At 62.6% G+C, this 24,433-nt stretch overlaps 3 protein-coding genes across 9 annotated transcripts; 1 reads left to right on the top strand and 2 right to left on the bottom strand.

The window, feature by feature from the left end:
* Positions 1 to 1,313: 1,313 nt before the first annotated feature.
* On the bottom strand, positions 1,314 to 8,600 carry TMPRSS4 (transmembrane serine protease 4). Of its 2 annotated transcripts, XM_048063454.2 has the most exons (13): positions 8,459 to 8,600; positions 5,656 to 5,689; positions 5,471 to 5,584; positions 5,201 to 5,353; positions 4,967 to 5,096; positions 4,178 to 4,279; positions 4,038 to 4,078; positions 3,390 to 3,549; positions 2,967 to 3,133; positions 2,585 to 2,680; positions 2,333 to 2,472; positions 1,936 to 2,085; positions 1,314 to 1,698 (listed from the first exon to the last, which is right to left on the bottom strand). In XM_048063454.2, exons 1-13 carry the CDS (start codon positions 8,465 to 8,467, stop codon positions 1,687 to 1,689), a joined length of 1,308 nt encoding a protein of 435 aa, XP_047919411.2. In that variant the 5' UTR covers positions 8,468 to 8,600; the 3' UTR covers positions 1,314 to 1,686. The 2 variants fall into 2 exon arrangements, with proteins under 2 accessions (XP_047919411.2, XP_066837163.1); XM_066981062.1 differs by lacking the exon at positions 1,936 to 2,085.
* On the top strand, positions 5,931 to 19,789 carry SMIM35 (small integral membrane protein 35). Of its 6 annotated transcripts, XR_010826139.1 has the most exons (10): positions 5,942 to 6,572; positions 6,808 to 6,942; positions 9,652 to 9,831; positions 10,941 to 11,097; positions 13,222 to 13,338; positions 13,653 to 13,686; positions 13,904 to 14,022; positions 14,784 to 16,986; positions 19,012 to 19,115; positions 19,353 to 19,789. XR_010826139.1 is itself a non-coding variant. In XM_066981065.1 (8 exons), exons 4-7 carry the CDS (start codon positions 11,082 to 11,084, stop codon positions 14,007 to 14,009), a joined length of 273 nt encoding a protein of 90 aa, XP_066837166.1. In that variant the 5' UTR covers positions 5,931 to 6,572; positions 6,808 to 6,942; positions 9,652 to 9,831; positions 10,941 to 11,081; the 3' UTR covers positions 14,010 to 14,022; positions 14,784 to 16,837. The 6 variants fall into 6 exon arrangements, 3 of the variants coding, with proteins under 3 accessions (XP_066837166.1, XP_066837165.1, XP_066837164.1); XR_010826137.1 differs by having other exon boundaries at positions 6,016 to 6,572; positions 14,784 to 19,115; XM_066981065.1 differs by lacking the exons at positions 19,012 to 19,115; positions 19,353 to 19,789 and having other exon boundaries at positions 5,931 to 6,572; positions 14,784 to 16,837.
* Positions 17,398 to 21,870, bottom strand: IL10RA (interleukin 10 receptor subunit alpha). The gene is made up of 7 exons (XM_013187271.3): positions 21,455 to 21,870; positions 20,484 to 20,604; positions 20,196 to 20,374; positions 19,783 to 19,949; positions 19,244 to 19,394; positions 18,969 to 19,093; positions 17,398 to 18,838 (listed from the first exon to the last, which is right to left on the bottom strand). Exons 1-7 carry the CDS (start codon positions 21,519 to 21,521, stop codon positions 17,831 to 17,833), a joined length of 1,818 nt encoding a protein of 605 aa, XP_013042725.3. The 5' UTR covers positions 21,522 to 21,870; the 3' UTR covers positions 17,398 to 17,830.
* Positions 21,871 to 24,433: the final 2,563 nt, after the last annotated feature.

The following is a 24,433-nucleotide window of genomic DNA, read 5'->3' as shown; positions in this document are numbered from 1 at the left end:
CCTGGGCTTCTGAGGAAAGGAGAACTGTAACACAAACCAGCCTTTTTCCCAAGGGCTGCAGCTGGACGTGGAACAGGAAGGGGGACGAGTTAACCCTACAGATGCAGTTCAGGTTGTCCTTTAGGGCGCGATTTGTTCCCTGCCAGTTTCCCCTCCACTCGTTGACAGGATGGGGCTGTTCCCACCCCTTTCCCAGCAGCATGAGGGGAGCATTGCACTTCCCCAGCCACAGAGGCTTTGCACCTGGAGGGGAGGTAGGCGAGGATATGGGGGAGAGCAGAGGAGGAAGGCTGGGGGCTGCCTTACCCGACAGCTGCAGGGCATACCTGGCACACAGGGACACGTGGGGACAGTGGCCTGGGGCAGGTTTCCTCGGCTGCTGCTTAAATGGGAGCTGGGCCCTGGCTCCCACTCCCCCCCTGCCCCTGGGGACCCCCAGGCGAACCACTGGTTCCTCTTCTTCAGTCTTCCCATCTGTGAAATGGGCGCAGCAAACCCCATTTACCTCCCAGGGGGTGCGAGGCTCCCTGCGCCGCTTTGCAACGTGCTCCGAGACCCCAGGGCGAAAGGCAGGGTGCTGCCAGGTGCTGTGGGGTGCCCTCGTCACGCATGAGAGCTTGGGAGGAAGCGTGAGACCTCCCCGCTGCCCCCCGAGCCCCCAGCCCACCCTCGCAGAAATGGGAGAGGACGGCGAGGGGAGGAAGGAGTTTTTTTTAAAAGAACTGTTTTTAGCTGTCCTAACCCGTCAGCCTTTTTTTAGACGATACCTGGCCCCAGCTCCGCGTACCGCGGGCTATGCAGTGCCGTACTATGCATGGATTGCTCCTTTGGCTTGATGGACGATGTCAACATAACCAGTTTGGGAAATGCAACTCTATCTATGCACGTATGTGTGCGGTGTGGTGGGCTCGGGGGGAGCAAAGGGGCTCGTGCCAGCTCTGCTGTGGCTCCCTGCAGCTACAGGGGCTGTGCCAGGGCGAAGGCAGGGCCAGGGTGTGAGCTGTGATGGCCACATACGTGTGTAAGCATATATAAACACATGTAGGGATCCCTGCAAATCAACACAGGGCGTGTACCACACGCTCTGCGACGACTTCTAAGGCATTTTGCACTGTAGGGGATTAGTTAGCTTTGCCTTGAGTGAAATAAAGTTTGAGTTGACCGGGAACCTCTCCGCTTGGGACTGCTGTGGGTGTTCACGGGGCTGAGCGGTGGCAGCTCGGTGCCTGCTCATCCCGGGCTGGTGGCTGCTGCTTCCCAGCAGGGCGCACAAAAATGGCCCTGCGAGCAAGTGGGACAAAGCCTTCCGAGGCTGCATGAAAAAAACAAATCCTTTCTTTTAATGGGGATAGCACAACAATCATTTCTCTCTGTAAGACAATAATGAGCAAACAGCAGCGCAGACCCTGACAGTGCAGGATCAGCACAGGGCAATAAATTAACCTCTCTCCGGAAGGGAGCTTGAGCTACTCGGATTCCTTCATGGTATCGGTGACCGCTGCTCCGAGCTGCCCTTTGCCTCCTTGGGCAGCCCCTGGCATCCTCGGCCACGGTGCCAGCGAGGGCTCAGGAGGCACTGCTCAGCTCTAGCACTGTGAGTTTGGTCCCAGCTGCTGCTGGAGCCGAGGCAGCCAAGAGAACGGGGACGGGGAGGGAGGCTGGGGGGGGGACCTGTCCCGGCAGGTCTCAGAGCTCTGACTGGAAGCAGAAAGAGGGGGAGAGAAGGAATTGCAGGGGGCAGCCTAAATAGTCGCATCATTAAGTTGCTGGTTTGGGTCCCAGCAGCTGCAACACCCCTCATGCCCCAGCACCCCCCAAGTCCCATCACCTCACTTCCCTTCCCTGTAGTGCCACCGAGGAGCCCGTGACCACCCCGAGACATGTGCCAAGGGCCACACACGGGGCTCCTGTGGCGCTGGGTGCGGGTGCACTGACCCTGCGGATGGTGTAGATCCAGTTGAGGTAGGCTCGGACGCCGGTGTAGACGCCGGGCGTGCTGGGGGTGCCGCAGCCCTGGCCCCAGCTGACGATGCCCACCACCTGCCAGTGCCTGCCCAGGTACATCAGGGGCCCGCCGCTGTCCCCCTGCCAAGGACGAGTGCCTGAGCAGGGCCGAGGAGCCCCAGACTTGGTTCCCAGGGGTGGGAAAGCAGCGGGGAAACCCAGCGCTGTCATCGCACCCCAAATCACTCGGAGCAACTTCCCAGGACCGTGGCTCATCCCTTGAGCTGGTTTATCAATAGATGTGGAGGAACCAGCCCCTTCTTTGAGGATCAGGCCCCCCACAGGTGCTCTGTGCCGGGGGGATGCTCGGTGCCGTGTCGCCCCTCACCTGGCAGGTGTCCACCCCGCCCTGCGGCAAGCCAGCGCACAGCATCTTCTCCGTCACCTCCCCGTGGTACGCAGCCAGGTTGCAGCTCGTGGTGTCGACCAGCTTCACCTCCGCCTGCTGCAGGGTCTCCGACAATTTCCCTGTGCAAAATCCAGCACGGCCACTCAGGCGAGCCAGGAGCAGGGAGGAAGGGCGCTGCTGGGGGGCTCTGCCCTCCTCCAGGGGTGCATCCCTCGATGCCGTCCCGCTCACCGTGCTCCTTTGTGTAGCCCCAGCCTGTCACCCACAGGGACGTGCCTGGCACCAGCTCCTCGTCGAAGTAGGGCAGGCAGATGGGCTTGATTCTGTCTGCGAGGGAGAGGCGAGGCACAGGAGGCGTTCGGTGAGGTGCCCCTGCCCAGCCTGGCTGCACCCCGTGCAGCCAGCACAGCCCGGGCAGTTAACGCCTCGATCCCCCCGCACCCTGTGCATGGGAAGCCCAGGACCCTGGGTGCTTGCACAGCTGGGTGCGAGGTGCTAGGAGGCATTTAGGTGCTAAGGCAAGGCACTCCTTGCACCGCTGCTTGGTGCCTTGGCCACCCATGGCCTCGCTCTCCTCACCCAGCCCCTCAGGGCGACGTGCACCGTGTGTCACCTGAGACCTGCAGGGGAGACTGCAGCTTCACCAGGGCGATGTCGTTGTTCTTGGGGGACGGCGGCGTCACCTCGGCCAGCAAGACCTTCTCCACAGCCAGGGTGGTGGAGCCCGAGAGGAGGTCAGAGCCGACCTTCACTCGCCAGCTCTGGAGGATGAGGTTGTTCCTGGGCACGGACACGTGTTAATCCTCCTGCCTTTCCCCTCCGTGACTGCTGCGGGGACAGGCAGCAAAGCCCTGCCTGCACGCTGCCCTGCTCAGCACCACCCGGCTGCGTTGGACCAGGGGGCACAAAGCCCTGTGCAGGCGTGTTAATTAGGGAACATTTAATCAACACACGGCCTCAACCTACCACCAGAGAGAGGAACCTGCCCCCGGGGAGCCCCGGCATGGTGCGGTGCCACGCGCACTGGCTGACTCACCTGAAGCAGTGCGCCGCGGTGAGGATCCAGCTGGGGTCGATGATGCTGCCCCCGCAGATGTGCTCCGTCCTGTACTGCAGGCTTACCTGCCACGGCCACGATTCGATGGCCGCTGGCCTCCCGCCCAGCACGCGCGGCGTCCTCACGCTCTCGCCGCAGCCTTTGGCCGGGTGGCGCGGAGAGGGGGCAAAGCAAGACGTTAGCTCCGGCGGCGGGGAGGGAAGGAACCTGTGCTCTGCTCCCCTCCACCCATGGAGCATGGAGGTTTTGTTGCCCGGGCACCTCGCCCCTCGTGATGCTGCCCGTGCCACCCCGTGGTGGGACACTTGGCACCCCCCTGTTTTGTTCTCTATTTGCACAGCTCATCCCGGCCTTCCCTCCTCCAGCCCACCAGCTGGCTTTGTTTCGTCAGGGTAACTCTCATCACCAAAAACAAACCCATCCCGGCGGCCGGTTGAGCCTCTCCTAGGTGTCTCAATTTTTCTGCCAGCTTAGCACCACTTAAACCTAAGTTTTCTCGTGCAAACAGGGAGCAGGGAAGGGCCGGGCCGAGGGCCAGAGCCCAGCTCTCGAGGCACAAAGGGGCCGTGCTGGGAACAGCAAGAGGCTTTGCACACCCGCAGGGCGCAGCCAGGTCCCCGTACTTACTGGAACAAACGAGTGAAACAACCGATCCGGAGAGGCATTTCCTGGAAGAGGGAGGAAAAGGGCTGGGTTCGGTGCAGGAGTGGCCCCAGCTCGGCACCGGGCAGGCTCCCACGGGTGGCACGGCCCCAACGGGTGCTCACCTGCCTGGCTTGGGCACCTGCAGGCTGCCCTCGCTCAGCACCAGGTCGCAGGGAGGCAGGGGCTGCCCCGCGCCCGCCTCCACTGCTCGGAAGGTCGGGGTGCTGGAAGAGAAGGGGCACGGGTCAGAGCACGGCACGGGGGTGCACGGCCCCGGCTCAGTGTGGGGATGTTGGGAGAGGGCTGGGGCTGGGGCTGGAGCTCCTCTGGGAGCCTGGGAACCTGGTTTGTGGCTCGGGCTGAGCCAAAGGTGGGGTTATGCCGTTCTAAAAGGGTGGAGGCTTTACAGTCAGGTCCCGAATGTTCACCCATGGCCCCAACAAGGAGCTGGCGAGGTGCAGAGGAAGCACGAGCTTAGGAAAGGGGATGGGACCCTTGGCAGAAAGACCCCAGTGGAAAAGGGTCTGGGGGGTACAGGGAAAGAGGACACCGAGAGAGGGCAGCAAACCTGGTGTTACCACGCCCCCCCTCCTCCAAGCTGCCCAGGATCCAGGCACAGCTGGGGCTCAGCACCGCGCTGCAGCTGTGGACCCCAGCCCTGCCTGCACCTGTGCGCAGCACCCCCGCTCAGCACCACACACCAGCCCTGCTGCAGCTCCCCTGGGGCTTGCCAGGCTTTGGGAGCAGGGCAGGGTGGGGATGGTGCTGGGGTCACCGAGCACGGTGCTGTGCTTGCATGGGCTGAGCCCATCAGAGCAGGGCTGGGAAAGCAAAGCAAGGCCCACGAGAAGCGGTTTGTGCACCACAAAGAAGGGAGGGAAGGGGAGGCTGCGGCGATGGCAGCCCCCCACCTGCTGTAGCCCATTTGCTCGCACGCTGCCTTGGCCAGGGCCAGGTTGAAGTGGTCGTGGCAGACGCAGGACCAGGCTCCGGTGTTCCTGTTCAGCACCTGCAGGATGGATCTGTCCCTGGAGACGCGGGCTGCAGGGAGGCACACGGTCACCTTTGTCCAGGGGGGACTTGGGCAGGCGGGGGCTCACAGCAGCAGCTGCGAGCAGGGCTTTTATAAGGCGCCCGGGACTCACCACCAGCCTGCGGCCCCTCGGGGACGTGCTGGGGACAGCTGGCCTCGTCCTCACCGTGCAGGCAGTCTGCCTCCCCGTCGCAGACCCGCCTCAGGGGCAGCAGCCTCAGGGGCTGCTTGCAGAAGAAGTAGTGGTAGTCCAGGTAAGCCTTGACTGGGGGCACACGGGGAGCTCAGCGCTGAGCTGCTGCTGCCGGCTGGGGCTCAGTGGGACGGTGGCAGAGCCGCCCCCAGCCGAGCCAGGAGGAGGGAGAGGGGAGCAGGAGCGCACCCAGGAGCCCGATCCCAGCCAGGCAGGCGAGGCTGAGCACGACCACCAGGACAGGGATGCCGACCCGCATAAAGGACTGCCGCACCGAGCAGGTTTTGGGTCTTGTGCTGGGACCTGCAATGCAGAGGAGGGTGGCTCTGCCCTGCCTGCCCCCCTCCCAGCACCCCGGTCCCCGTGGGCATTACCTCCGCTGCCGTTCAGCCGCTCGGAGGCTGAGTCCTGCAAAGCAGAAGGGAAAAGCAGTCAGTGGGCTGGAACGGCAGGGAAAAGGGGGTGGCAGCTGGGGAAGGGTCTGCAGCAACATGCCCTGCTTGCCTCATGGTGATTGCCACACTGAGTGCCAGGCTTAACGTGCCCTGTCCCCCCCCCCCCCCCCCCCCCCGGAGGGCAGCCAGAGAGCACCAAGCACCAGCCCTGCCTGGGCAGCCCAGGGACCAGCTGTTTTTTGGCTCACTCGAGGCCCGTGGGCAGGATTAGCAGGGAAACTGCCCCAGCCTGAAGCTGAGGTTGCTTCAGAGACCTGCTGGGGATGGAGGTGGCAGCAGGAGGATGCCGTGTCCCAGAGCAGCACCACCTGGGGTGACCAGTCGGGTCATTCCGCGATCGTCACCAGTACAGCTCCAGTACCCAGCTGTTCGGTCACAGATTTATTGTCCTAACACAACGCAGGCTTAAAACTTCAGGTTTTATGAAAGCAGCACTTCCTGATGCACCAAGAGACCCTGAGTCAAACCACGTGTGCCTGCTGGGCCGTGCCACCCAGATATGTCACGGCGGGGTTTTGTTCCTCGGCCGGCCCAGTCTGGGGACAGAAAACCAGTGGCACAGCCCCAGTCTGCTCCAGCAGGCATGGCTGTGCTCACACAGGGCTGGCAGAGCTGCCACAGGACCCAGCGCTGGGAACGAGGGCTCTGGGGGGGCTGTGCTGCTGCTAGGAGACACGGCAAACACAGCTGTGCACGGGGCACTGATCCTGCTCGGTTCCCTCCCGGCCCTTTGTCCGTACCAGCTCCTGCTGGGAGATGCCCGGCTGCAGGAGGGAGGCTGCCGCAGGCTGCACCTCGCCCAGCGTGGTGCTGGGCTGAGCTCAGAGCCCCGCCGGGTGGGTTTCAGGCGGACACTGCATGTTCCTCCTGCCCTGTTTTGCACCCATGTTTGTGCCGTGCAGCTCGCTGTTGCTTCCTGATAGTGTGCGTTTTGCAGGCAGCCTCCTGCCTTCGGAGGCGGTGGGGTGCGGCTCTCCTGTGCCCCATTTAATGCCCGTCCGGCCCGGAGTGAGGCTGCTTCCTCAGCTGTGCTTCTGAACCCCACAGGTAAGACTTGAGCTTTTTTCGCAGGGCCTGGACCGAGCGTGAATAGAGGCAAAGGAGACGAAGATGACTGCAATAATCCCACAGATCTGGGCTCTGAAGAGCAGTTCGGGATGGCTGGAGATGCAGGACAGCTAGAAAGGAGCCGTGCTCCAGCCCCAGGTTAGCACAAAAGACGTTTCTTCCCCATCGTGGCCCTGCTGCACCACTTGGGCTGCTGGTTCGGGCTGCTCCGGTGCTTGGGAAGGAGAAGTGTCCTGTGCAGGGCAGGGCTGGATCCTGCCCATTGCTGGTGGGGCCGTGGGGCTGTGTCTGAGCCTCCTGCTGCCCGGGCCCCCTGGAGAAATTCCCTCGAGCCGGCTGCTTATTGGCACGCACGGTGCCTGCAGCACCGCAGGGAGTTTTGCAACGCCGGCCCGGCTCGCTCCCAACGCCACCTCCGGCCTCCAGCGGAGCCGGCCGAGGGCGTGCAGGGCTGGTCCTTCCTGATGCTGGCCTCCTGTGTCATCTGGGGCCGGGGATGGCCCAGATAATGGGATGCTAACGGTTCCTGCTGGAACGGTCCCAGGGCCTCGGCTGAGGAGCACTGTGGGGGTCCAGGGCGGACCCAGGTGGAAGGGGCGACGTGGAGGTGCTGCTGCTTGGAGCAGGTATTGTCCAGTGTGGGTTTGGTTTGTATTTCTTTCAGCCCATGAGCATCCTCACTACAAAATAGACTTTTCCAAGAGCACCCACTTACTCCGAAAGCCACCCTAAAAGCAAGAGCTGCACTGGTTACATTCGAAGCAAGAGCCGTGCCAGCTCCTGCAGGGGGTGTAAGCACGTAACTTCTTTGGGAAACCATTGCTGCCGTAACTCATTGTGCTCCTGTGCCCATGAATACAGCTGTGACCCCCTCGGCTGGGCAAGGGCAAACACCAGCCCAGGAGCCGTGGGGACTCTGATGATTTCTGTGCTCCTGAGCAAGCTCAGGGGGGATGCTCCTGTGCAAAATCACCTCCGACACAGGTCTCTGGGCTATGCACGGCGCGGTGCTCTGAGACTGGCTAACCCCATGGCTGCAGGGGATTTAACCCACGGCTGCGTGCGGGTGTTGGTCCCACGCAGGGGCTGAGCTCCTCGTCCTGGTGTGTCACCGCTGGAGGGTTTTGAGGTGCCACAGGCCGGGCCACGCATGGCTGCTCCGTCAAGGGAGGCTTTTCCCTCCCGGGGAGCGGCTGCGTGCCAGGCTGGGGCTTGGTGGCTGTGGCTTTGCTTGAGGAATAACAAAAAAGCACTGCGGAAAGCAGCGCTCAGCACATCCCCTGCCCTGCGAGGCGAGCAGAGGCACCCACCGTGGAGCTGCGTGGGGATCAGCCCTCTTTGGGGCCAGGCACTCCGGGGGGCGCGCTGCCTGCCCTGCTTGCCCCCTGCTCGGGGACAGGGCCAAGAGAAACATCCCAGGGACACCTCTACCCCCACGGCAGGGTGCTGCTGCTGCAGGTGAAGCCCTGCCCTGCCCAGGCGGCAGCAGCTCTGGGCTGGGGCTGCCTCTTTGCCCCTGCAAGGGGGGTGACAGCATGGGTCCCCCCAGCAGTCGGGCTGCAGGCGGCGGTGGCACCGGCTGCCCGTACTCAGGGGAAGGAATTGGGGGCTCGGAGAGGGGCAGAGGAGAGGGAGCGGGCTGCCAGACACTCACCATGTCCATTGAGCTCCCGGGGGGTCTTCTGCCCACAGAAACCCAGCGGAAACCCTGGGCACGGGGAGGCCACGGGTGCCCCAGCGCCCAGGGAGCCGGGGCCGGGGGTGCTCCCAGCGCCCCGTGCCGACGCTGTGCTAACACTGGGGCAGAACCGCCCGAGCACTCCTTAAAACCCACAACGGGAGTTGTGAAACAGGAATTATGATTTGTATTGTAATATAACACCGGTCTATCAGCAGCACCATCACCTCTGCTAATCTCCGGAGGATCGACCGCTGCGGAGTGACTCACCCGTGGAGCCACTGTCACAAAATAAGTTATCGAGTGAGCTGACAGACAGAGCAGGATTTTTTCGTGCCCCTCTCCCGATGATGAGAGGAACCACAGCCTCCCCGCTCTTTGTCCAGCTCTTCCGCGTTGCGCCGGGTTGTTTTAAATAGAGATTGTTGTAGGTGGAGGAGGAAAGGAGGAGAGGCGATGCGTGAGGTTTCCAGGCCGTCGCATGCCCCTGCCTCTAAGGTCACTCGGTCTGCGTGTGCCTGCAGCACCAGTGACGTGGGGAGGAAAGCGAGCGGTGCTGGGGAGGTGACCCGTGGGTGCAGGCAGGCGTCCGGCCGCGTGGGAGCTGCTGCTGCTGCCCCAGGCTGGCTGCAGGAGCCCCAGTGAGCTGGAAGCAGCAGAGGTTGCTGGTGGCCTCTCCAAAGTCCCTGCCCTGTGGGGAAGACGGGTGTTCTTGGGTGGGCATCCCCCCATCGCTGCCCAGGGCTGGATGAACTCGCTGATGTTGCACAGGATGGCAGGGGTGGGCAGAGGGGTTGCAGGCCCCAGCTCTGCTTCAGGAGAGAGCTCTTTTGGGTGCTTGGGCAGCTCGCGGAGCTGTGAAAGTCGTGTGTGTGTGGCTGACATGCAGCTGGGCTGCATGTCCAGGAATGCATGCTTTGGGAAAAAGAGCGGCTGGCTGCCAGGCAGGGCAGGCGTTGGGTTTGGGGGCACAGGAGCCACTTCTCCAGCTGTGCAGGTTGGTGCAGGGAGAGGGCTGGGGTCAGGGAGGCTGCAGCTTGCTCTCTGGCCCCGTTGGCTCCTGGCTAGAAAGCCTGGCCTGGTGCAGACTCCTGCTGAAAGCGGTGGGTGTGCAGGATGTGCCGAGCAGCTGATTGCCTTCCCCTTTTGTAACCGAGCTTTCCCAACAGCTGGGGAGCTGCTGCCAGGTGTGAGCACTGTGCCAGCGGGAAGGCTGCGGAGCATCACGTCCCTGCAGCTCCTCATCCGGGGACGTGTCCCCTCCCCGTGCCAGGCCCCCCGGTGCAGCAAGGACCCTGCCTGCCCTGGGGACTGTTAGCTTGACCAGTGATCCTGGCATCCTCGTGCAGGTAAGAGATGCTGCTCCTGTGCTCACTGGTGAGGATTTGGCCCCCTTGGGGTGTGTGGGGACATGGGCAGGCTGCAGCCTCGTCCCTGCCTGTGGGGTCCATGTGGGGTGGATGGGGGCAGCAGCAGCTGGCAGGGGGTGCGTGGTGCTGTGCTGGGAGCTTAGGGCTTGTGGGCAGGTTTCAGGGGCTGTGCACGGCGGTGGGAATTGGGGCAGAGCTCGCGTCTGTGCCATGGCTGTGTCAGGGCTGGTGGAGGCAGAGAGCAGCTGGTGGGTTTGAAGGGGCAGCAGGGTGGAGTGAACTCTCCTGCCCGCCCTGGGACACTGTCTATTTTCAGGGACCAAACTGTCACTTAAAAGCAAAAGCAGCTCAAGAGGTGGGTGCTGCCAGGCCAGTAGGGATGGGGCAGAGGCTCAGCCCCACGTGCAGAGCTGCCCCCCTGTGCCATGCCATGGAGACCCCCTCCCAGCGTGGGGCTGCCCCCCAGAGCATCCCAGTGCCCAGCGCTGGCCCCCTGCCCCAGAGCAGCCGTGGGGCAGGAGGTGGCAGCGCAGGGAGCGGCTTTTCCTCTTTTGAGGTTAGGCGAAGGCTTTGAGGAAGGAGCTGAGGTTTGCAGATGTTATGTCACAGCCCCGAGCGCCTTCAGGGCTTTGCTTCCTGGAGCACAGCTGCTTCCCAGCCCCAGCCATTCTTACTTGGCCTCTTCCGTGCGAGCCTTGGGGTGACACAGGCAACGTCTGGGGTCAGGCAGGGGCCAGGCAGGGCTGGCCTGAGGCTCTGTGGGGCTGCTTGGGTGCTGCTGGGGCCTTGGGTCTGCAGGACATTGTCCCCAGTGCCTCTCCATCCTGCCCTTCCACAGTCATCACCCCATGGTCCTGGTGCCAAAGGGGACGCTGCTGGGGGGGGGGGGATCCCTGTCCCTCGGGCTCCCAGCTGTGACAGCAGGGGCCCGATCCTGTCCGCAGCAGGAGCACAGAGCTGCCTGCGTGGGCACGCATCGCCCCCAGCCCTGCACGGAGGCGAGCCCGGGTTGGGGCACAGGGAAGCCTCGTCCCCGGTGCGAGGGCGATGCCTGCCAGGGCTCCTCTGCTTTCTCCTCTGGGAACCAGTCGAGCCAGCGGGCGAGGAGCGGTGAGGTGGCAGTGTCACCGGGCGAGGAGGGGACAGGCAGGACGCGCCAGGCTCTGCTGCAGCAGCTCCCAGCCCAGGCAGCCTCCAGCAGCTCCCACAGGAAGGCATCAGACCAGGGGATGGACCCCGGGGCAGGTAAGCAGACAGCACTTTTCTCCCCATACTGAACAGAGGTGGAGATGTTTTCCAGCACAAGCAGGGGCTTGGGGACCTTCCCCTGCCCTCTGCTCTCTTTGGGGCCAGGGTCTCAAGGTCTGGCCGCTGCCCTGGCTCTGCCGTGGTGTCGCGCTGCCGCTGCTGGGTGCGCGGAGGTCAGGGCAGGGAGCACCTTCTGGGCAGAGGGCAGAGGCTGGGTGCGGAGCCGGGCACGGAGCACGCCCTCGTCCTCCCACCAGCAGCAGGCGTGGGGAGAGGGCAGTTTCGGCAGCCGGCTGATTCAGGGAGGCGATTGCACCACGCTCATCCTGCCCCGCAGCTCCCAGTGAGTCACGCCGCGAGCAGACTCCCTGCCCTCAGCCCTGCTGGGGTCCTGGGGCTCCTGGCTCGCCCCTGGCCCAGCAGAAGGAGGACATCCATGGGCTGCCACGTGTCCTGCGCCCCGCCGGGACGGTGCAACATGAGGACAGGGCAGGCTGGTCCTGCTCGTCTGCTGCGCGCCCCGAGGGCTGGCGGCACGATGCGCTGCTGCTTCCCGCGGCTGCCGCATCCCATCAGGTGGAGCGAGTGCTGCAGGCTGCAGGACGGGCTGGGATGTCGCTCGCTGTGTAAACACCGTGACCACAGGGGAAATGTTCTCACCCCACCGGCATCTGCCTAAATTTAGCTGCTCTTAGGTCATCCCTTTCCGCTGTCTCAGTCCTGACGCTGCGAGGCGCAGCGCCCCGTCCCCGTGCTGGGCACCTGCCCCGAGCCCCCCCACAGTGAGCGGCACCGGGGGGCTGCCCCCACACCAGGGAAGTGGCCAAATCCTGCTGTCCCCTCCTGGGCACAGCACCCAGAGCAGCCTCCAGAGCTGTGCCTGCACTCGGTAATGGTGGGACTGGGCAGCGCACTGGGCAGCAAGGACATTCCGGGGAATGGTCTCCCAGTATCTAAAGGGGACCTACAGGAAAGACGGGGAGGGACTCTTAATTGGGGAGTGCAGTGATAGGGCAAGGGGGGTGGTTTTAAGCCGACAGAGGGTAGATTTAGATATTAGGAAGGGATTCTTTACTCTGTTTAGATACTAGGAAGGGATTCTTTACTCTGTGGGTGGGGAGGCGCTGGCACAGGCTGCCCAGAGGAGCTGTGGGTGCCCCATCCCTGGAATTGTTCTGGATGGGGCTGGGGGCAGCCTGGGCTGCTGGGAGGGGGCCCTGCCCATGGCAGGGGGTGGAACAGGACGCTCTGAGGTCGCTCCCAACCCAAACCCCACTGCCTGACCCCCAGAGGTGCGGGGATGCTGGGGTGCCTGTGGGACCGCGCTCATCCGGAGCCCACTGGGACGGCGAGGAAGGCTCCGTGAGGGCGCTTGGGCAGGGATTTGGGCGAGCAGGAGTCGGGACCCCCCCGGGGAGCGGGGACAAGCAGCGCTCCCCCCGGGGATGTTGGCTTCCCCCGGCCCGCGGGGACAGCCGCGTCCTCTGGGGGGAGCTGCGCGGCCGGGAACCGGCACGGTGCTGGGGGGAGCAGCCCCGCGGCCCCCCGGCAGCGCCTCCTTTGTGCCTAAACCAGGGCTGAGGTGCGGGGCTGAGCCCCCCCCGGACAAGGGCTTCACGCCAGGGCAGCGCGGGTGGGAGCGGGATGGGGATGCGCCACGGCACCGGCCCCACAGCGCAGGGGTTCGGGGCCAAAAGGCGCTCGGGGGCTCGGTGAGGTCCCGGTGGGGCCGGAACAGGAGCAGACGTGCTGCCGGGGAGCGTGGGCTCCTGCTTACGGCCTCTCCATCCTGTCTGGGCTGAGGGCAGCAGGTCACCCACACTCCCCTCTGGGCTCCCTTCCCAGCTCGCAGCCCGGCCGGCAGTGTGCTCAGGGCAGCGGAGGATGCAGTGCTACGAGCAGGGTCACAGCACGGGGCTCTGGGGGAAGCAAGCTGCTCCATGTCTCCATGTCCGAGGCTTGAGAGCCTTGTGGAGCACAGCCCCCTGAGCCAAAGGCATGGATGGCACAGGGGGATGCAGCCCAGCCCCACGGCTCCCCCGTTTTCCCCAGGTGGTGTTCATAATCCCCAGCCTCCCGCAGGTGTTTGTCTGCAAAGCCCTCTCTCCCTCTGGTTTGCAGGGCAAGAGCCCATCAGTGTGCTCGGGCTCATCCTGGGCCTTGGGCTGGCCCTGCTGATCCTGGTCCTGTTTGGCTATGCCTTTGTCCGGTGCTACCAGCAGGGCCGGTGCTGGCGCCGTGAGTATGGGCAGAGCGCGGGGACGGGCACTGGCGGGGCAGGGAGGGAAAAGGAAAGGGGCTGCAGGGCCTGGGGTGTGGGGAGCACGTCTTGTCGGTCCCCAAAATCCACATGCTGGATTTTTGGATGCTCTGAGGCAAGGCTGGGTGATTCAGAGGCCAAGGAGTGATTTGGAGACGTCCTGGTGCTGCCGCGTGTCCCGTGGGCTGTCCTGTCCCTGCCCTGCCCTGCACCACCAGGTGAAGGCAAGTGCCCAGCCACATGGCCGAGCACCGCAGGGCCCTCTGACAGCTTCTCCTTCCCTCCCCCCCAGGGCCTGACTTTGTCTTCAACCTCTACCACAGCTGGTAAGTGAGGCCACGTGCGGCAAAGCCCCGGGGACCCGGGGCTCACGGGGTGCCCCCTGCATGGTGCTGCCAACACCCACCAGTCCCTAACCCACCAAGTGGGATACGGGCTTGGCCGCCTGCAGGCAGTGCCTCCCTGGGATGATGATACCCTGGGGACCCCCCAGCTGCCCGGGGAGGCTCCGGCAGCCCCCTGATGCCTCTCCCTCCCCTGCAGCGGGCTGAGGTCGGTGGCGGTGGAGCTGACCCCACCATTCAGCATCAGCGGCTTGCTGAGCGAGGCGGGGGGCGGCTACGTGCGCTTCCAAGAGCAGGGGCTGTGAGGCTGGCAAGCAGGTAAGCATGGCCCCACTCCCTGCATGTGTCCCCAGCCACTTGTGTCCCCCCTGCAGCATCGTGGCCCCCCGGCTGCCCTGCAGAGCCTGGGCGCAGTGTGCGCGGGGCCGTGCAGCCGTCGGTGTTTGGGTGCTGGGTGAGAAATACTGCACCCCACTGCCTCCTTCCCCTCTTGTAGTCCCGGCTGTGGCTTTCCCTGGGATAGTCCCAAGGTTTTTCCTCTAAAAGTCCTACCCAAGCCTGTGGGGCATCAGGGGCTTTCCCTGGGCTCTGGTTTTATTTCTCCCCTTGCAGGCTTTGGCCCATGCCGCAGCGCTCTGCTGACCATGCTGCGAGCTCCCCGTGCCAGGGGGTTCCGTGGCTGCCCACTCCCACAGCTTTTGGGATCAGCAGGGTGCCCACAGGGTGCGGCTGATGCAGACTGGGTGCTTTGTGCTTGTGTTGTGCCGTCCCTGGCTGGGGCAGCCATGCAGTGCTGTTCCTGTGCCCTATAATGGGCCTGAGAACGGGCTCGTGGCCGGGGGCAAAGGGGGCTGGGGCTGGAGCACGTGTGCTCCCCATGCCAGCGCGGCCCTGGCTTCTTCCCCCTGCTGTCTCATCCCCACTGCCAGCAACCACAGAAAGAGCAACCAAAAGCAGCCGTGGGGGAGTTCCTCTGTTCTCAGTTCTTCAAAAAACAGCCCCCAGATATGCTGGATTTCTACCAAAATTGGAACAGAGCAGTTTCTGTTCTACAGAGCTTCTTCATCTGCTCCCTGCAGCTGTGGTCCCCTCCCCGGCCATGGGCAGAGCCGAAAGGTGCCAGGGGCTGGCTGCTCTCCTGGGGCCAGGGCATGGGCTCAGCCTCCCCTTGCTTGAAGTGAAAGAAACAGGGTGCTGCTTCATCCCGAGCACCTAAAGAGAAGCAAACTGTCCCCACAGTCCCCGTGGCTCAGACATCCCAGCGCTCAGGACCAGCCGGCTGTGCGCCCAGGAGCAGGCGGAGCAGGGCTGCAGAAGGGCGAGGAACCCGCCGAAGAGCCAGGAGCCGCAGAAAGGGCCGGCTTTGTGCAATAGGGGAAAACGCGCAAGGAAATGAGACTGCTTCGCATTTCCCTCAGCCAAATATCTGGGCCAATGTGGAAATTTCTGCCATCTGCACTGACCCTGCGAGCGAACGTGTCAGAAAGCCCCTGTGGGTTCCCTTGTGGCTTTCTGGTGTGGCTTGCATGGGCCGTGGCAGCCTGGCACCAGGGTGGCTGGGGCGCAGCAGGACAGGTCCCCGGGGCTGTACCGGGACAGCTCTGCGCCGTGCCAGAGCACCCGGCACACCGTGAGCCCACTGTGGGGTGGGGATCAGTGCCCGTGGCCTGGTGGCATCTTGGTAAGAAGGGGCCAGGACGCCTTGCTCCTGTCCCACCGTGCGTGCGCTGCGTGCCACTTGTCCTCGTAGCCCCCATTCTGCGGGCACACATCCAGCTGGGTGCCCAGGGGGTGCCCAGCACAGCACCCTCTGCCAATACGTGCTGCAGCCCTCGCGGGAGGCGTTTGTAAATGTTTTTTTATGAATCATTTTCTTGGAAGGAAAAGGAGAGAAGAGAAACCCCGGGGACACTGTGGCTGCGCGCAGGGGAACCAGCGAGAGCTGGGTGGGGAGCCCCATCCTGCACCCCACTGTGTGAGGGGCTTGGGAGCGGGGGTAAGGAGGGACAAAACCGCAGGGGACATGGCCATGGGTGGGAAGGGGGTGGTCCGGAGGGGCCAAGGGGTGGCTGTGGGAGCCTGGGGGCAGCTCGGGCTCTGCAGCTTGGTGCTGCCTTCCCGTGGGTGAGACCTGAGCAGGGCACGGCTCAGCACAGCACCAGGAATGGGGCCGCACGAAATGGCCATGCCTCCCCTCCGTCCTGGGGCATGGATGGGGCTGCCCCCCAAAGCTCAGGGGGTGCACAGCCCAAGCATCCCAGTCCCTTGCTGCTTGTGCCATGGGCAGCAGGCGGTGGGACGGATGGACACGTCCTGGGCAGACCCCTCAGCCTTTCCCCTCGCCTCTCCTCCTCCAGGCTGCTCCTCGCAGAGTTTGCTCCCGTGAAATGCCGGTGGCTTTGTGCCACGCTATTGAAAATGCTCTGGAAATGTTTGCGTGGGGCAGCGCTGGGGAGAAAAGGTGCTTTCTCAGGTGCAGCCCCCACCCCCGGGCCGAGGTGCAGCACCACACGCCGCATGGAGCAAGGGAGGGAGGAAAAAACCTCCTGCAGAGGGATTCGGAGAAGAACATCCTCTGCGTGTTGGGCTGTGACTTCAGCAAGGAAAATGTGAGTGCCCGGAGCTTTCACGCTCAGCGGGACCGACGTGCTCTCAGCGACCAAAGCCAAGGTGTGTGGGTTTCTGGCAAGCTCATCCATTTCACTGAAAGGAGAGCCCCAGCTGCTCACCGGGGGGGCATTGCCGTGTCCCTTGGCCCCTGGGTGCTGCCAGCTGGAGCCTCTCACGACGAGCAGGAACCGGCAGCACCCGACGCAGCCCTGGATCCGGCCACAGGACTTGACGTCAGGAGTGTAAAAAAAGTCACACAGAGTTCTGATGACTACGTTTTTCAGAGGAAGTTGAAAAAGAAGAAAAAAAAAAAAAAAAGCAAAAACCCCAACCCCAAAAATATCTCAAGGAAAAATAACGTGGAAATGGGAGGAGGAGTGGACGAGGACTGCGGGTGGGTGGCAGCATCTGGTCCCTGCAGCTGGTGGCAGAGCTGCCCGGGCAGCGAGAGCGCATCTCAGATACGGGTAATGCAGCACCAGGCACAGAAGGAAGCAGCAGTGCATCAGCAATGTTCTCCTAACTGCGGTGAGTCATGTTTTCACCTGGAAAAAGTACTCTGAGCTGGGTTTACATCGACACGAGGGACTATCCCACAGTGAACTTTCTGGGAAACTAAGCGTCTTTGGAAAAACTTTCCAGTGACCTGGCAGTAGGTGAAGGTAACCTGCGGTAAGTCCTCCCCATTTCACACTTGTTTCCACTCACAGAGAAACTATTTCCCCACACACAGCCAGACCGTAGGCTTGCTCTGCCCTACCTTGGAGGTGGTCCTGTCTTCTCCTGCCTTTCCCCCGCACCACGACCCTGGGGGCTGCCCCTGTAAAACCACCACAAGGTGTTCAGGGCCCTGTTTTGCTGCATCTCCCAGGGAACCACGCTCCTTTGGGAAAGCATATCCTGGTCCTCAGAGGGGTGTGAAGCTCCAGCTGGGCTGGTTTGCTCGCCTTTTCCTAGTTCTGGTGTGAAAACACTTCGCTGTGCAAGGCAAAGGCATGTTGCCCTTGTCTGCTGGGGGGAGGTGTCCATACCTGAAAGCAGAAAGCCTTAGAAGGGGACGAATGATGAATGGAGCAAATAATCAACAGTTCTTCCTTTCTCTATTTACAAATTAAATAGAATAAATAACATCTATGTGAAAAGTGGCAGGACAGTGAGCACGGTGCTGCATGGGGCCACCCTGGCCAGGCGCGCGGCAGGCACCGCTGGGCTCAGGTGACACCAGCACGCATCCTGCAGCCTGTGCCACCGCGGGTGCTGGCCTGTCCTCGGCGGTCGGAGGAGCGGACGGAGCCCTTGCAGCACAGCCTGTCCCCGTGTCCCGTTAGTGTCACCTGGGGCGCTGGCTGGGGGCTGCTCCTTGCTGGGAAGCAGCCCCAGAAGGAGCAGAAGTGGCGGTCCTGGGTGAGTCCGTGCCGGGGCAGCGACATTCAGGGGTCAGCGGTAGCTTATCAGAGTAGCTGCTCCCGAGGGGCAGTGGTGGAGGAGGTAGTTGGGCCGGTGCTGGTGGGACGGCTCACAGGCGGCTGTCCTTGTTGCCCCCGTCGAGCACGCTCAGGGGGTCGATCTGCAGCGTGAGCCAGTCGTTGGTGCCGAGGCTGGAGGTGACCAGCGTCCCCAGGAGGTCAGTGTTGAAGATGCTCGGGTCAAAGGGGATCTTCAGGAGTTCAGGGCTGGCTTTGGAGGCCGGGGAAACAACTGGAGCCCCATAGCTTAGCAGAGAGGGGGCTTGGGGCCCCAGCTGGCTGCAGCAGTCCCAGGCAGGGAGTTCCTGAATGGTCCCCAGGGCAGCAAGGTCCAGCACGTGGCTGCGGGGAGGCTCGGGAGAGGACTGCTTCAAATACCCTTTGGCCACAGCCAGCTCGGAGCAGTCTATGTCCAGCACAACGTCGGTGCCAACCGGGCCCCAAGGGGATACTGCACAGCCCGAGAGGGGCACCCCATCGGTCTGGTCCTGCCTCGGCTCCACCGTGCCCTTGGACTGCTGCAGGTACCCACGAAATTCCACCTCTTGGGGGCTGTCCTGCCCGGCAGCGGGGCCAAGGCTGGGTTCGCCTCCGTGCCCAGGTTCCACGAGGCTGCTGGCCGGGTGATGGATGCTGCTCTCCAAGCCCACGCCACTATCATTGCCCACGGGCAGCTGCTGCTTGTAGCCCTGGGCCTCAGGGTGGCTCAGCTCAGAGGAGGAAGAGGACGAGGAGGAGGAAGAAGAGGACGAGGAGGAGGAAGAAGAGGACGAGGAGGAGGAAGAGGAGGCGTGCAGGCAGATGCCGCTGTCAGTGCTGGTGCAGCTGCAGTCCCTGCTCCCCGCCAGCCCCAGGAGCTGTGCCCAGCCCTCAGGCCATGCCAGCAGCTTGCTGCCCGGGTCCAGGGGCGGCTGTGCTGTGCTGATGTTGCTGGGGGCGCTGGGCTGCTGGGGCTCCTTCTGGCACAGGAACAGCTGCTGGACGGGGTCTGCGTCCGTGATCCCCGAGGATGAGGACTCCTGCTCCACCCAGAGCGAGCTCTGCTTTATGAAATTCTTCTGTGAGGGAGAGAAAAGAGGGGAGTGAGCCTTGCTTTGTCCCTGTTCATGGCGTGCCTCTCCCAGCCACTGCCCAAGTCAACACCCTTACACCAGCCGCAAAGGGTGCCTGCGTGCCTGGCTGCCTTACCAGGACGGACGGCGGCCTCACGGATTTCCTTATGTACATGCAGGCCAGCACTACCCCCAGGAAGCCCGAAAGGAAGAGGATGATCAAGATGGTGCTGACGATGTCCAAGACGAGCTCTGCGCTCCCTGCAAGAGAAGACATGCCTAGGTGAGGTGGGAAACACGGAGTCTGTGGCTCACATCACCCTGCAGTGGGCACAGAGCCTTTCCCTGGGGCTGGGGGCTGAGGAGGGTCAGTGTCCCGGGAGGCACCCCGTCCCCTGCTCCCCCACGTACTGTCTCTCTTGCCGATGGTGACGCACTGCTCCGGGGTGCGCACGGCGCGGATGGCCCGGCTGGCCACGTCGGGCTCCACGCTGACGCAGTACTCCGTGTCCCAGAATAGGTTGGGGATGTGGAACGCCGAAGCGGTCTCTATCACTTCAAACTGCAACGAGAGAGCGGGCTGGTACCCGAGAGCTCCTGCCTCTGTGGCAGGGCTGGGGCTGGGACTCTCCTCCCTCCTCCTCCATCCCCTGGGCAAGGTCCCTGAGCAAAGCTGCTGATAGCAGCTAGACCCCAAACCCCCATGAGAGTTGGAGGACACACTACAGTAAAACATTCAGAGGTAAAACTTATCTATATATGTTTACATAGATCTACGGTAAAACATATCTATAATTTCTGGCTCAATATTGGCTTTTATGTAGGACTGTGCTTTAAAAAATAAATCAAACTTTAAAAAGTCTTTCAACTTGAGCTGCACTGCATGGGAGGGAGGGTCTCCATGCTTGCCTGCAGGCTGTGGACCCCACGGGACCAGCAACTCATCTCACCGTGTGGTTGTTCTGCGGCCTCCTGACGTACACCTTGTAGCGCCTCGCGTGCTTCTGAATGTCTTCGTAGCGAACGGTGCGGTTCCCCACCTTGAAGAGCATCTGCAGCTGCATGTGGATGCTGTTGCCCAGCACGGAGAGGCTCTGGCCTGACAGACGCAGGCTGGCTGGAGATGAGGGATTTTAAAGAGCACGTCAGGGTTGTCTCCCCTCTGTGGCTCTGAGAGCTCCTGCAGCAGGCGGCTGAGCTGCAAGCATCCCTCGTGCCCGATGCTGTTGTTCTGCCGCCTATCCTGAGCTTTGCCCCGTCCCGGCCCACCCCATGGACCAGCTGCCCTCCAGGAAGGCACAAGGGCATCATCCCCCTGCTCTCATCTCTCCCAAAGCAGGTTGACACCGTGCCCTCCACCTACCTTCCCTCGGGGAGAAAGAGCTGCTCCTTTGCCAGAGGGACGTGTGGTTCCCGGACACGGCTCGCACCCGTGAGAAGTAGCGCCGCTCGGGGTCCAGGGTGTAGTACGTGAGGTCACAGCTGAGCTCCCAGATCCTCATGCAGTTTGGGATGGGCATCCAGGAGAAATTGGTGCCGTAGCTGCCGGGAGAAGTGCCTGGGGTGAGCACGGTGCTGGCATGGTGCTGGCTACTGCTGCCGGTATCAATCCCAGGCAGACAACCCCGATGTCCCTGGCCACCGTACTCACACTTTGTGCTCCACTTCGTAGCTGACGTCGCTGGGGGCGTTGTGTCCCGGCTCCCACCGCAGCAGGTGATACGCCACCTCTGTGTCATAGCGTACGGCCGTGGGTTTTGACAGCATCTCACCTGCGGGACCGAAGGCATCAGGCGAGGCTGCCCCGAGGGCTCGCAGCCGGGGCCACCTCTGTTGTTCGCCTGGACCGTGACCCTGGGTGTTCACCCACCCCCCGAAAAGCTGCAGGCTCAGCCCCAGACAGGGGTTTGCCCATTTCTGTCCCACACTTCAGCATTTGCTCATCCCCCCTCTTTCTCTTCCTCTCCTGCAGGCAGCGCCCAGCTCGGCCCAGCCGAGAGCACCTCGTGGCTTTCCTCTCCCCAGAGAAGAGCCCCCTGACCGCTGCCTGCCAGCACGCTCTCTGTTTGGATTCAGCCTTCCTGTTTTGCTCATCTACTGCCTGGAAAAAAAAAATAGACTTTTTCACACCTCCTGCCTGAATTTCAGTATTGTCACCTGGCAGCAAAACACCGCTCGATAACATCTGTCACCCTCTCTGTGCTCGCTTCCTCAGTAGCCGCCGTCTGGCAGCAAACAGCCAGCCGCCCGCAGAGCGCACGTTAACGGCCAGGGCACCTCACTGCGCTCAGCGGTACGAGGCCCCGCGGCTGAACGGGTAGCAGCAATCAGTGAGGCTGCTGCTGGAGCCTTAATGAAGGCTTTAGGCTCACAGATAGGGAAAAGGAACAGTGAGGAACAAACAGGAAAGGTGAGGGCCAAGCGGGGTCCCCGGGTGAAAGGAGGCTGTGGGCGCTGCCGTCCCAAAGTCACACCTGATCTGCAGGTCCCTATCGCAGCGTCTCCCCCTGCCACCCATCCCCGTGCCTTCCCACGTCTCAGTCCCCATTGCCACGGGCTCGGGGTGGGGGGCACGGAGCAGCCCCCGGGAGCACGGGGCTTGGGGTTTTGTGGGGAACTCACCGTGTGTCGGCCAGGCGAGGAGCAGGGCTGCGCACAGGGCCAGGGCTGCGGTGGCGCAAGGGGCCATGCCGGCTCCGCATCCTCTGCGAGTGCTGGGCTGGTGAGCGGGGTGCTGAGCTCTGCTCCGGCAGGCTGCGAGCGCTTGTTTTTCCCCCGGAGGCTGGCTCAGTGACGTCTCGGAGGCGTTAGCGCAGTGGGAGGAAAGTCAGAGTGCAGCGACTTCCACTTTTCTTCACTGTCCACCCACTCAGGCACCGCTAGCCTGCAGCCCAGGCTGGGCATTTCCTGCCACCAGCCCCTAGGAGCAGGGCTCGCAGGGCTTTTCCGAACAAAACAGCACATCACCAAGAAAGGGAAAACAGGAGGGCATCTCGTGTCTGCCTCTGCCACCTCGGTATTAAATTAGATCTGCGAAGCAGAGCCCAGAGGGCAGGCATCGTGCCCAGGGGCCTTACCGAGCACAGCAGCAGCCCCACAGGGTCCCCTGTGCCCATGTCGCATCCCCACAGCGGCCAAAGCCGGCCATGTCCTAGCTCAGAGCTGCTGCCCCCAGGAAAGGGCTCTCACTTTCCCTTCCCCTGGGCTCAGCCCCTGCCCTCCTGCTTCGGTTTGCCTATTTCTGGGGCTGGGGGACAGCCCCTTGGTCTTTGTGTGTCCTGTAAACGCCTGTGTGTGGTGGCCAGGGCACGGCCAGCTTTGAGGCCCTGCGAGCCGTCCCCGGGGCTCCAGCAGCTGTCAGCTGGAGCCTTGGCCCCAGCCACCCGTGACACTGCAGGGCCCCGAGGTTGTGTCCTGCCGGCTGGTGACCCTCAGGGGTCAGGAGCTGAGCCGGCTGCTTTGCCAAAAGCCCTCTGCTTTGCCTTCTGGCGGTGTGAGTTATGAGAGCCTGAGGGCTTTCCTGGGGCCTGTGCGAACCCAGGGGCCCTCATGTGACGAGGAGTGATCTGTCTTGTGGAGAGGAATTTCCCACCGGGGGATAAGTGGAAAGGACAGACAGAAACAGCAAGAGAAACCGAGAGCGCTGCGGACTCAACAGAAAGGTTCAGAGCAGCGGCTGCCCTGCAGCGCGGGGCCTTTGTCACAGTGGGGCTGGCTCCTCAGAGCCATCTGAAACGCCTGAGCAGGAGCCTTCTGCTTTCTGCCCTGCCTCTGAGCGCAGGCCTGACAGCCTCTCCTCCGAGCCTGACTCATCTTTGCTGAGAAGCCCAAGGGCTTCCAGGAGCACACAGCCCGGCCAGGCTCTGCTTTGCTCTCTCTCTCTTCACCCAGCTCCACTTTGTTCTCCTCTGGAGAGCAGCTGATGCCCTGTGACCCCGCGACCAGCTCCTGAGTCAAATCTGGCAGAGACAGAATTTCGAAGTCCCAAGATGAAGTGCGGCGCGGCCCACGCAAGCCACAGCTTATGTTTCATGCGAAGGAATGAAAAACAAAAGCAGCGGGACCAAAAATGAGGAAGGAGGGAGCCTGGTGGAAAAGAGGCAGTGGGGCCAGTCCTGAGAGGAGAAATGGCTGATGATTTAGGGGAAAATGAAACAGACTGAGCAGAAGTGGCGGCCCTGCTGGAGGCTCGCTCTGACACGGTGAGCAGCACGGCCCCGGCCGGTGCTCGTGGATGCTGCTGGGGATGCTCATCCTGCTGCTGCTTTCCTCTCCCCTACTGAATGCTCTTGACATCCCAGGCATCCTGACCTGCAGCAGCACGCTGTGCTGGTGCTGCTCCCCCCACCCCGGCTCAAAGCACCTTGAGAAAACCACAGCCGAGCTCTGCACTCGCCCCGGGGGCTGCTGACCACCGGAGCACCGTGATAAAACCAGAGTGCGAAAAGAAAAGAGCAGCCCCTGTTTTCAGTGAGGGGCGGAGAGGTTTTGAGTTTGTGGGTCTAACCAGCACTCGAGAACACTGCCGAGTTTCCTTTTCATCTTCAAAATAATTGACTAAGCTTTGCGTAGAATTAGCAGTGTTTTTAATAACCTGGAAATCACCTGAGTCAGAGCAGCACTGCAGGGCTTTCTCCTGAACCTGCCGGGAGAGGCAGCGAGGTTCCTGGCAGGGACCGGGAGCTGAAGGTGCCCTGCTCCTGCCCAGCTCCACTGCCAGCACGCTCAGCACCACTCTGCGGGGTCTGTGAGCACCGAGCCCACCTCTGCTGGGCTGGTCCTATGCCGGCACAGCACTGCCATGGGGAGAGCAGCACTGCCATGGGGAGAGCAGCATTGTCCCCTTACCTTCCCAGTTCCCTCAGGCCTCGAAGTTGGAGCAGGGAGCGGAGCAGCCACAGGCTTTCCTGGTACATTATTAACAGTTCAAAGTGCTGGCTGGGGCAGGGAGGCTGCAGCAGGGCTCACACACAGCAAGAAGGTGCAAGGATTTCAGCAGGAGGGTGCTGAGCATGAGCATGGCATTTAAAACAAGGTTGCCGGGGTCAAGCCCAGGTGCACACTTCTCTGTAACTTGCTTTCTGTAGGTGACTTTGTAGAAAAAGCAGCAAGGCATCATTCCCGGAGCTGCCACAGAGGTAATTTCTGAGCCACTATTCGGAAGAGGAGGTGTCTGGTGCAAGGGCACCGGGGCCAGCTCAGCTCCCACGGGGAAGCACCTCTCCACGGGGAAGCATCTCTCCTGCCAGGGCCCTGCTGCCGTGGGCTTCACACCCCAGCAGGGCAGAGCACTCGAAGGCATGGGGAGGCTGCAAAAAGCAGGAAAAATGCTGTCAGTCCTGCACGGTCAGGGGGGATCAGGCAGGGAGTCCTGTGCAGGGTGGAGGGGCAGCGGGTCCCAACCCCACTTCGAGGGTTATGAAATCAAGGGGGCTCTTTAACTTGGCATCCTCCGAGCTTGGGTGGCCCTGCTTGTTTGCTGCACTTCCTAAGAGCATGTGTGGGTGGGGAGCCAGATGAATAAGGGATTTATGCTATGAATAATGCTGGGAGAAACGTGCCTGGAAAAGAGAGTGCTGGCTTTTCTCTCACTGACCTCTT

Source organism: Anser cygnoides, chromosome 21 (assembly GCF_040182565.1).
Source record: "Anser cygnoides isolate HZ-2024a breed goose chromosome 21, Taihu_goose_T2T_genome, whole genome shotgun sequence".
NCBI classification, from domain to species: Eukaryota; Metazoa; Chordata; class Aves; order Anseriformes; family Anatidae; genus Anser; species Anser cygnoides.
The sequence above is the reverse complement of the archived record's forward strand: the minus strand, read 5'-3'. Positions and strand labels throughout refer to the sequence as shown.

Excerpts from the sequence above, each read along its gene's own strand:
- TMPRSS4 (XM_048063454.2), bottom strand. Across the intron at positions 5,097-5,200 it reads CGAGGGGCCGCAGGCTGGTG|CCCGCGTCTCCAGGGACAGA; the intron begins GTGAGTCCCGGG and ends GCCTCCCTGCAG. Across the intron at positions 3,134-3,389 it reads ACCGCGGCGCACTGCTTCAG|GAACAACCTCATCCTCCAGA; the intron begins GTGAGTCAGCCA and ends GTCCGTGCCCAG.
- SMIM35 (XM_066981064.1), top strand. The coding sequence starts at position 10,701 with ATGGTCCTGGTGCCAAAGGGGACGCTGCTGGGGGGGGGGGGATCCCTG. Across the intron at positions 11,098-13,221 it reads GGGGATGGACCCCGGGGCAG|GGCAAGAGCCCATCAGTGTG; the intron begins GTAAGCAGACAG and ends TCTGGTTTGCAG. Across the intron at positions 13,687-13,903 it reads TTCAACCTCTACCACAGCTG|CGGGCTGAGGTCGGTGGCGG; the intron begins GTAAGTGAGGCC and ends CCTCCCCTGCAG.
- IL10RA (XM_013187271.3), bottom strand. The coding sequence starts at position 21,521 with ATGGCCCCTTGCGCCACCGCAGCCCTGGCCCTGTGCGCAGCCCTGCTC. Across the intron at positions 19,950-20,195 it reads CTCTTTCTCCCCGAGGGAAG|CCAGCCTGCGTCTGTCAGGC; the intron begins GTAGGTGGAGGG and ends CCTCATCTCCAG. Across the intron at positions 19,094-19,243 it reads CACCATCGGCAAGAGAGACA|GGAGCGCAGAGCTCGTCTTG; the intron begins GTACGTGGGGGA and ends CTTCTCTTGCAG.